We start from the raw sequence: 11,406 nt of genomic DNA, 5'->3' as shown, positions 1-11,406 counted from the left end.
AATAAGTACTCAGTAGTAAACATAACAGAAGACAAGCATAATCATCATGATGAAATAAAGACAATCGCAGAGTACAGAAAGCGTAATCACAGGATAACACAGGATGAAGACAAATAGACTGAAGAAATTGAACTGAGGAAATTGAGAAAGTCTTCAGTCAAAGTCTTCAAACACAGATATGACAAGCACACACCACAGTAATGAGGAAATGAAAGAGTTGAGGAAATAGAACCAGTTGGCTTGGTGAAGACAATGATTTGGTAGACCAGTTCCAACTGTTGTCTCAGTTGTACATCTGGTTGAAGCGGCTAGGTATTTAAACCTGAGGACACACAGTCCTCTCCGTATTCTCCTTGAGCTAGGGTCACACAGACCTCGCCCAATCACTCGTGGTAAGTCTTCAGGTGACTTCCGAACCTTCACAAACTCGGTCACTCGGCGACTCACAATTCCTCTTGGACGCTCTAGACCATGACGCCTAACCGTCTGGAAGAAGCACAGTCTTCAAAGGTAACAAGCGTCGGATCCACGCAGGATCAATCTCTTCAGTGATGCTCAATCACTTTGGGTTTGTAGGTGTTTGGGTTTGGGTTTTCCTCACTCGATGATTTTCACTCAAAGTCCTCAGAGGATGGGATGCTCTCAAATGACAAGTGTCAGTTTCTTTTAGAGCAGCCAACCAGCTAGTGGTTGTAGGGGGCAGCTATTTATAGCCTAGGGAGCAGCCCGACATGATAAGACATAAATGCCCTTCAATGATATGACCGTTAGATGGATAAGATATTTTGGGACAGTTGGCGCGCAGCACAGCAACGGTCGGAAATTTGAGGCTCAAATTCCTCAGGCCTATCATGTTCCTCATTGTGTAAGTAATTCGCACTGGCGAATTCCTAACTCCTCAGTCAGGACAAATTCCTCAGAGACCAGAAGAACTCCGTCTCTGTCACTAAAGAAATTGACTGAACTGTATGAGATTTTCAATCGCTTCACTCGAAGGGATTGATAGGTGTAGGATTTGAGTTGAGCATCACATGGAAATTTTTCCTTAGTATTTTCTCGACCCCCTTTAACAGTACGATGTTTCCTATGACTCAAGAAAGAGAAAAAGAAACTACAAAAACAAAAATCTTCATGCTTCATATTCCTCGAATGAATACCAAGTCTTCAAGGTCATACCAATTTCTTCACTTTCAAAGTCTTCAGAAAGTCTTCAGAATACCAAAGTCTTCAGTCTAAGAACTTCATTTTTAGGGGTCGACTTTCTCTGTAAATATCAAACTCCTCATAGACTTATAGACATGTGTACACTCGTAAACGCATTAGTCCCTTAACCTATAAGTCTTCAATACACCAAAATCACTAAGGGACACTAGATGCACTTACAATTATGCCAACAATAGATTTGATAAAAATTTAAGTTGTTCTGGATATAAATGGCCCACTCACATAGATGATGTCGTATCATGTTTATCTGAACCGGGAGTGCAAAGGTAAACATAAATTTTTCTTTCTTTCTGGGCCAAATGTACTTAAAGTTGCATTAGTAGATACCCTTTCCTCTTTGTTTCAAAAATTGTGGCTACCCTTTTCTTAAGCAAATTGGTTGTAATTTGAATAATTCTAAAACATTGAAAACAATTGCACAAACTCCTCATCCATTTCACAGAGAACTTACATGCTTGATTTCATGTAGAAGCTTATATGTTTCATAAACGATTTATGATTCTTCATGGATAATCTCTGGAAAGTTTACACCATCACACCAACCATTTCTTGTGTGCTTTCTACCTTTTTTGATATCATCTCACAGCAGAGCACTCATATATTGCCAAATATTCAAATTCTAGTAAACGTCACTGACTCACTGTGCCATTGCTTGTTCTTCTTGAGTTTGTGACAACTTCTGATTCTAGCTCTCCCCTTTATGATCTGCAACTTTCTCGAGTTTATCCAGAATCTCTAGCACTATTACTTCTAAACCACGGAAAGATCCAAAGGTTGAAACTTTGATCATCCCGTTTTACCCATATATACTGTACCCTAAACCCTAAACCCTGAACGGCCATCTTGCACCACTCTTGTCCTTGTGATCCCTACTTGGCATTTTGTCAAACCTACATATTTAGGGCATTCAAGTATATTTTATCCTCACAAAGAGGACGAGTAGTTTAATCAAGTGGCACGCTCAATATCAATGATGTTTTACATTGACAAAAGTACTTATATTTAACAAAATTACTTTTGGTCATGTGTAAAATAACAAGGTTTTTAGTTGGAAGAGGTCTAGTAACATAATTAGCCAGATGATTCGATGTAGGTCATCACCACTAACAGGAAATGAGACCCATTAGTGGAGACATGTCCTAGGCCAACCGAAGAGCCCCCTAGGAAACTTTGGTCCAGCACCAAGGCTTATAGGAAATTTTGCCCTAAAATTTTCTTCTGTCCTAGGCATTCTTCGTCCAGAGCGATGACTCCTTAAGGATATTCTACTTCAGAGCAATGACTCAGTTCATTGAACCTGACAGAAACAACCCACTTTCATCCTCATAATCGGTTTAGACACTCCAAGGATTTTCACTAGCTACTTATTGTATCTCAAATCTGGCTGAACTTCTATCTCCACCATAGTTGCTTGCTTCTGAGGCTCTCGCAAACACTTCAACCATGACACAGAAAGCATATCATGCATCCCTGCAAAAAGAAGGTAGTTGCTCTAGACAGTAAGCATGCTCCTCTTTTTTTTTGTATATTGATTTTATTATAGATTTATAGAATTTTTAAATGGTTATCTCTGGAGGTCTTCTACGGTACCTTCCACGATATTAACCATTTATTCCAGGTCACCCCGCAGACTAGATCGATCCATACTCCTACATCCAAGCTTTTAAATAGAAGATAGCAGACTAGATACAGATTCAGGTCCATGTAGCGGAATGCGAATTGCAGGCAATACTGCGGGCTATGCTCTCATTGCGGATTTAGAAAAAAATCATAAATTTGAGATTGTTGTCAATATTTCTAGATCATTGACAAGAAATATGACAGTTACTTTTGAGCATTCATCATTTATATAAGAATATAAACTATAACTGAACAATATTTGGTCGTCCAAGGTGCAACCATGTAAGCAAGACACATTTACACAAATAGATTACACAACAGAATAATAAACACTTTATAGCAAGAGATGTTGTGGATAGCGGATGATATAGCGGTCTGACAATTGATATTGCATTCGCATCATGACTACACGTTATTTTCTAGCGCAACCTTAGACTAATAGCGGTAGTGGCAGGGTGATGCTATCGCTGTTGTGGTCGCAATAGCGAGGTAGCGGACGCAATTTAAAAGCTTGACTACATCTCAACGTGAATAGTGGAATTATTTTGTGAAGGGGTAGAACAGGAAGGCACACAAAAGAGATCCCGAATTTTTCTTTGAGAAAATCCCTTGTTGTCCTTCCTAAACAGAAGAACCCCTTGCTTTCCAGGCTTGACGGTTAATGTTTTGTGGATCCCCAATGCCCTGTCCTCTTTTCTCGTCTCCATCCTCGGCAAGAGAACCATGGCCTAGGCCTAGGCCGGGCACCTGTACACACAGCCAACATTTGGACAGATTCAGTTTTAAAAACAGCATTTGCTATGATAGAATCTGGAAAAGGATACAAAATACTCTGTCTAAAATACCCGGTGAATCAATGGTTGATCTTGTTCAGTACTACTCCCTCCTGGAAGTAGTAAATTGTGTTGTAAAATCCTCCAGTGGGCAGGCCTCCGTGAGCGTCGCTGAGCACTACAGCGTGTTGGCCCCAAACGTGAGCGGGGCCCAGCTTCGGCACGCCCCCGTGCACTCCAAGGTGCGGTACTTTCACATGTCGGAGGATCTCTCCGAGGACGACGTCGTCACCCTTGTCAGCGGTGAGGGTTTGCTGGACCTCATTGCAGCGGCGACTGCGGTCCACTGGTTGGACGTCCCAATGTTCTACGCCGTGGTCAAGGGCGTCCTCAGGAAGCCCGGCTGTGTCTTTGCAGTGTGGGGGTACAACCTGGACATCGACCAGTTTGGGAGCAAACTTCAGGAGCAACCCAATGTGGTCATTCGCCCGTACATCGACCAAAGGGGTAAGCTGGCCTTTGATCAGCACCGCGAGCTGCCATTCCCATTCAAGCCTATCGGCATGGGCTGGGAGGGGAAGCCAGCGGACATGGACACGCTGGCTTCCCCTCCCAGCCCATGCCGATAGGCTTGAATGGGAATGGCAGCTCGCGGTACATGTCCAGGGCCATCCGAGCCCTTGGGTCAATGTACGGGCCAATGGCTGCGTCGAGCCACTCCTGGAGCCTCCTTCCAAACGGGTGGATGTCGAGGTTGTACCCCACACTGTGAGGACGCCATCGGGCTTCTTCAGGACGGGTTTGACCATGGTGTAGAAGGGCGGGACGTCAAACCAGTAGATCATGGTTGCCGCCACGACGAGGTCCAGTTAACCCTCATCGTCGGCAAGAGCAATGAGGTTGTCCTCGGAGAGACCCTCCGGTTTGTGGAGGTACCGCACCTTGGGGTGCGCGGAGGCGTGCCCAAGCTGGGCATCGCTGACGTAGGTGGCCACTACGCTGTCGTAGTGCTCCGCGACGCTCACGGTGGCCTTCCTACTGCCGCGGCCGGCGTCCCAGCTAGGCACGCTGGTGGCCGGTGGTGAGAAAGGCGAGCATGGCGAACCACTCGTTGGGGTACCGCGGTCGCTTCTTGGCATACGCCTTGTTCACTATGAATTGCATGACTAGATCAGAAGGAATTTATAGACCACCCATGAGAGCAATCTGAGAGTCATAAAAAAAAAGAAAAAAGCGCTGGAAAGTTGAGCTGTACCTTAAAGTTACAACACGCTGGAAAGTTAGTTAGCTTGTACTCTAAAGTTAAATGGCTCGGAAGTTAGTTAGGTCAGGCGTGTCGTGTCATTCGGATCTGTACTCTAAAATTAAAAAAGACGGAGGAATATTATGGCCGGTGTAGTGAACAATTATTTTGATGGATGGGCAAGCAAAGGCAGGTGGGCTTCATGAGGATTAGGATCGATCCATCCTTTGCCCTTTATATCTCTCGTGTCTATCATCTGTTCGCCATTGGAGCTTCTTTTGCCGCCGCCATGAGAAGCGAGTCCGGTCACCGCACCGTAGGCATGCAGGCGGACGGGCCCGTGAAGCCTGCCAGGGTCTGCATCAATCAATATTGCATTGGCATGGTTATTAAGTCTAGCAATGATTAGCTTAGTTTTTGCTTCGCGGACACGCACGCTTGCATCCCTGCCACAGTGTATGTGAGTCTTTCCCCATCTGTCATTTGCTATTAGTCGACATACTCCGACGAGAAAAAGTAGGGCATGGAAGACGGTGGCGTCTAGACTCCTGTGAGCCGGTCCGTGTTCCATGTCCTACTCTGCGGTGATGGGGCCAACATTTGGGCGGGCGTAACCGGCCACCGGACATTGGCACGACGAAACCGAACGGGCTCCGCTTTAGATTAGGTTTCACGTGCATCTAATTGTATGGATTTGATCGGGTTGTGGGACATATTATTTGAGGACTCACCGACCATTGTACGTGGACGCGTTTGATCGCCTTCACGGGCGTTTGGGGAGTCCGATTTGTTGTATCCGGCTATAGTTACCCCCTCTTCCTAGGCTCAAAATGCTCGCCACTACAATCAGACAAGAGATCCTAAGATAGACATGCTCTGTTTTGCAGCGGTTCGACATAAGTGCAGTTCTTTACGGCAGTAGTCCCATTCTTGAACTGCGTCAGAGCATCTCCAACAGGTGCAACGCGCGGCGCGCTAAAAAGACGTTTACGGCGCCGAAATAGCTAGCGAAAAATTGTGCGCGCCACTCCAACAGGCGCTGAAAAAAATGGCGCGTGCGCCCTGCACAAACCACATTTACAAGCAAAACCAAGAAAATCAAACACATAAAATAAATCAACAATAAATAGTTCGATTTTATTACAACTCAAACAAATAGTTTATCTTTCAATACAACAAATAGTTCAATAGTCAACATCAAACGTACAACATCAAACATACAAATCATCATGCATTTTGTCGGCCATTCCATGCCCACCCACTCCTCGATTAGATACTTCTGAAGATTATCATGTGTTTCGGCACGTCGAATGGCATGATAGGAAGCAAAAAATCGGGTCACCCTCGCAGCCCTCCGCCACACTCGCACGGAATGTCCCAACAGCTCATACTCAAAGTAGTCTAAATCTTGACCATGCTCATTCTCGATGATCATGTTATGCATGGTCACACAAGCGTGCATAATGTATCAAAGGATCTTTTGATCCCAAAATCTAGCCGGTCCTCTCACAATAGCAAATTGGGCTTGCAAAATCCCAAAAGCTCTCTCCACATCTTTCCTAGCCGCCACCTGAGCATTGTGGTAATCAAGATTTTTCTTACCTTCCGGTTTTTTCTACGGCTCACAAATGTTTGCCACTTATGGTAGATGCAATCCGCAAGATAGTAGCCATAGTTGTAAGTATGGTCATTTCTACAAACTGCACCGGTGGCAGTTCACCATTTGCAATCTTATTCATAAGTGGTGACCGATTAACAACGTTGATGTCATTCAAAAATCCAGGCATTCCAAAAAAAGCATGCCAAATCCAAGTCTCTTGATCGGCCACCGCTTTAAGGATTATAGTTGAACCCTTTTCCTGGCAATTGTCCATGCCATGCCTTAGGACAGTTCTTACATATCCAATGCATGCAATCTATTGAGGCAAGTATACTTGGGAACCCACGAGCTTTGTTCATCTCCAAAAGTCTTGCCGCGTCTTCAGCATTAGGAGCTATCTAATACTCCGGACCAAACACTTGCACAATTTCGGCTGCAAAGCGCTTGACACACATGATGACTTGACTCTCACCCATGGCCAAGTGGTCATCAACTAGATCAGCCGGAATACCGTATGCCAACATACACAAAGCGGATGTCACCTTTTGAAAGGTGCTAGGACCGAGTTCTCCGGCGGCATTCCCCCTTTGCTGAAAAACCCGATCATGGCTAGCCAGTTTCTCTACAATGCGTCTGAACAACTCGGTGCTGATCCTAAAACGGCGCCGGAAATACGACTCGGGGTATATGGGATTATCCGCAAAATAGTGCATCATCAATCTGTTGTCGGCATCGATCTTATCCCTCCAAATTTTCTGCCGATCCATAACCGAACCAACATGCTTCGGCTTTTTATTGATGTGCATAGCTAGGATTATTGCAAGGTCCTCCTCCTCTTCAATATCAAATTCTTCGTCGGAAGAATCATATGACGAACTCATCTACAATATTAAATTTAAACTAGTCTATAAAAACTACAAACAACATGCATCAAATTCATCTACAAAATGTGAACTTGAAGCAATACATACCTTGTAAGTGTTTTGTCAAACATCTTGTGGGCGCCGAGCGGCATTAGGCGGCCGGGCGCTGTTCATCGGAGGAATGGCGCGCTCGACGGGCGGTGGTGACTAGAGGGAGGTAGAGGAGCAGCGGCGATAGGCCAGGGAAGCGTTGTCGGGTCGCCGGAGGAAATGGGGAGGTGCGGGCGGTGGCGCCAGCGTTAGGATATGGTGGTACGTGAAAGTCACGGCGCAGGCGCTCGACTGTGCAGCGCGCGGGAGCGGGTGCACGAAATAAGCGGCGCGCAATGCCATTTCGCTCTGCGCGCTAAACCACTTATGCTGCGAGCGTGTTTTTTGCGCCTGCACTGGAGCGTCCGGAACAGCTGCGCGCGCGCAAAAACCCGATTTTTTTCAACATGGTGCTAATATCGCGCGCCTGTTGAAGATGCTCTAAGGCTTCTAACCTACAGACTTGAGTTCTGCTCTTTTTTTTTTTGCGGAAAAACTTTCAATCTATTCATCTTCAATCATGGCAGTACAATGATCCAGAAATAAAAATTACATCCAGAATCATAGACCACCTAGCGACGACTACAAGCACCGAAGCGAGCCGAAGGCGCGCCGCCGTCATCGCCCCTCCATCGCCGGAGCCGGGCACAACTTGTTGTAGTAGACAGTCGGGAAGTCGTCGTGCTAAGGCCCCATAGGACCAGCACCCCAGAACAGCAACCGCCGCCGATGAAAAATAACGTAGATCGAAAGGATCCAAACCGAAGGCACACGGACGTAGACAAACAACGACGAGATCCGAGCAAATCCACCAAAGATAGATCTGCCGGAGACACACCTCCACACGCCCACCAATGATGCTAGACGCACCGCCGGAACGGGGGCTAGGTGGGGAGACCTTTATTCCATCTTCAGGGAGCCGCCGCCGTCTCGTCTTCCTGAGTAGGACTTGAGTTCTGCTCTGACGAAGCACTTATCAAATCAGTGACCCCGTGAAGGAAAAAGAGAGTAACCCCAATGTGCCAGCGATGATATTAAGCTCTTGTCCTCCATTCTTCTTTCTCACAGCACGTTGCTGATACAATCTACTCCCTCCGTGAATTTTCTTTTACGTGCAGCATGCAAATTAGATGGAAATGGGTTAATGATTATTGTCCTAGTCTTTTGGTGAATGCTGGTGGTGATTATGGTTGCTTGCAGGGAATTGCTGAGAGGCACACTCAACTATGTCATTGTGCGAATGATTATTGCCTAGTCTTTTGGCGTGATTCCACTATCGGGTTCGTATCCTTATCGATGATGCGCGGTGGCGATGGTAAGATGGAAATGGGTTACATGCTCTGTTTTCGCTGAGTATCGGCACCTGCTTGCATCTTGGCTTCACAGGCTTTGCTGACATTGTTGGGAGAAGATTCGGCTCACTGAAGCTGCCATTCAACAACAAGAAGAGCTGGGTCAGGAGTGCCGCGATGTTCATCTCTGGGTTCCTGCTATCCACTCTGTAGGGTTCTTGGGACGCAATCCTGTCACCTTGACAGGTTTTCGCACGCGCTGTTGACTTATTCGATTTGTTCCGTTGTTGCAGGATGTTGTTATACTGCCCATGGCTTGGTTACATCAATGTCAGCTGGGATCAGGCGTTTGGTAAAGGGAAATGTTTATACCCGGCGCACCGGCCGAGTCTTCCGCCGGTCGCGCACGGGGCGTGCGATCCGTTTTTCCTTGTTGCGCTAAGTCGCTCGTCCACGCATCCAGGCCCACATGCAACACCCTCTTTCTCTCTTTCCTAGCCACGCATCTACGGCCTTATCCATCTGCCAACCGCTCTTCTTCCTCCCCAGCTTTTTCTCTCTCCACGAGCGACCAAAGCACACGCCATGCCGATGAAAGGCAACCGGCTAGACCAGATCCCACTCGCCGGGGTGGTGCTCCTACCCCCCCCTCCCCCCCTTTGTCCTCACGGCGCACTCCGTCCATCCATCTAGCTCCACTCCAACGACGACCTCCCCCCTGAAAGCTACAACCAGCTGAGACAGAAGCTGCAACCGTCGTCTTTTTTTGCTACTACCCGCGACGGATTTTGCTACATTCATCACGGCGGGTCTGCGACCTACTAGCGCGGTAGCTTTTTTGTTGCAACCGTCCTAAGATTTTGCTACTACCGGCGGGATTTTTGCTACATCTATCATATGTGGGGGAGACCGCGACCTGCGACGGCAACGACGACGAATTGGTGCAAACGGACATGGAAAAAAGCTTCAAGCGGCCTAGTATAAGTTACAACTGATGGAGGAAAAAAGCTTCAACAGGCATGACAGAAAAGTTTCAATCCTTATGGAAAAGCTGGAAACAGCTACGAAAAAAGCTTCAACCGACCATGAAAAAAGCTTCAAGCTAGAGCCAGCAATGGTTATGACGGCGAGGCTACGACGGGTTGACGGCGAGGACCTGCACGCGATTTTTTGCTGCAATCGACAACGGGAAAAGCTACAGCCGGTGCCACGTCTTGCTACTCCCGGCAAAACCCGACGAAGGTTGAATAAAATTGTGGTCGGCGCCGTGACTGTTGACATGAATGGTTGTAGCGATTCATGTCACCGGTCGTAGCAAAAATGAACCATGGTTGAAGCAAAATATATCTGCACGTGGATGATGAAGGAGAAAAGATTGGTTGGGCGTGGCCATGGCGATAGGGCTGCGGCGAGGGACAGCGGCGGAGCTGCAACCTGAGCTTCACCTGTCGCTGCCGAGAGCTACAACCGCAGGCGCAGCTGTTTCATGGGTCAAGGCGGCGACGAGGACAGACGGCGAAGGTGGGGACTGGCGACGAGGACGGCCGGCGAGGATGGGGACCGGCGACGAGGACGGCCGGCGGGAGTGGGGACTGGCGACGAGGTCAGCCACCGGAGGGGAGAGGATGCGTGCACCGAGTGGGAGATGTGATTTCCAGCAAGAGGAAGAAGAAGCTGCAGGGCAAACCCTTTTTTTCCGCCAGATCCAATGGCCCACGCGGCTCAAATCCAACGGCCCTGACCCGACCGGTCGAACGGTTGGGCCGGTGCGCCGGCGCAGATTAGTGCCCGTTGGTAAACTGGCTCTTGTTACACTGGCAGCAACTGCGGTGGAGTGTATTCCTGTAACTGATGTTCTAGATGACAGTATATATGTTCCTTTGGCCACCATGTTGGTAGCATTTCTGTTGTTTGGCCACACTGCAACTTTTATATACGAACAAATGTTTTGAGCTCCTCCTGTACTGGCACCAAAAGGTTTTCTAATATCCATTTTCCCCTTTGAAGCAAAAAAGAGGTATCAGGACACCCGTGTCTAGAACTCTACATACACATTTATTTTCAACATTTACACCAACATACATCAATCCGTACTCAGCCTTCTCAATTTGTTTCGAATGTACAATTTCTTCGGTGAGCAGACAAACCCCATACAATAACACATCGAGCAATAAGGGAATTATTCCTAAATAGTGCAAAAAGGATGAAACATTGGCCTACTGTTACAACCTCATATTTGAAACATTGGCCTTGCAGTCAGCTGAGCTTTTCGTGGATGATCGGCAACTAAGAAAGACGGGCAAGTACAATGACACCGGAAGTGTGATCAATGCGCCCTTAGGTTTCCGCTTCTCCCGGATGATCGCTTCTTCAATCATCGGCAACTTCTGATGAATCTTCTTTCATATGTAGTTCACATCACCATCTTCTGGGGCAGAGCCCTTGCTACTATGGTGACTGTTTTTGTACTCAAAGATATGCTGGATTCCAGCCAGGTTTCTTCTGAATTCATCCTTCTGCCGCTTGGGGATATTCCTTAGGTAGTTTGTTAGCCATTTGGGGATATTCCATGCTTCCTTCCCAAAGGCTATGCCCCGTAGCAAAATGCACGAGCAATTACCCAGTATGGAGTCCAGGTAAAAAAAAAAGGCTGCACGCAGCCGCTGCCTCCTCCTCCAAAAAGAAATCTAGGTTTTCGGGC

The 11,406-nt window shown here is 47.1% G+C and overlaps 1 protein-coding gene and 2 pseudogenes across 1 annotated transcript; 2 read left to right on the top strand and 1 right to left on the bottom strand.

Annotated features, from left to right (window-relative positions):
- Positions 1-3,693: 3,693 nt before the first annotated feature.
- LOC123038229 (putative methyltransferase DDB_G0268948) lies at positions 3,694-4,219 on the top strand (the record flags this gene model as incomplete). Its single annotated transcript, XM_044462112.1, has 1 exon — positions 3,694-4,219. A coding segment is annotated over exon 1 (519 nt), but the record flags the coding sequence as incomplete, so codon positions are not given.
- Position 4,220: 1 nt separating this feature from the next.
- On the bottom strand, positions 4,221-4,781 carry LOC123038228 (uncharacterized; annotated as a pseudogene).
- A 401-nt stretch (positions 4,782-5,182) lies between these two features.
- On the top strand, positions 5,183-11,096 carry LOC123038227 (probable phytol kinase, chloroplastic; annotated as a pseudogene).
- Positions 11,097-11,406: the final 310 nt, after the last annotated feature.

The sequence above is a fragment of the Triticum aestivum genome, chromosome 2A (assembly GCF_018294505.1).
Source record: "Triticum aestivum cultivar Chinese Spring chromosome 2A, IWGSC CS RefSeq v2.1, whole genome shotgun sequence".
Taxonomy (NCBI): Eukaryota; Viridiplantae; Streptophyta; class Magnoliopsida; order Poales; family Poaceae; genus Triticum; species Triticum aestivum.
This window is presented reverse-complemented; position numbering and strand designations above follow the sequence as displayed.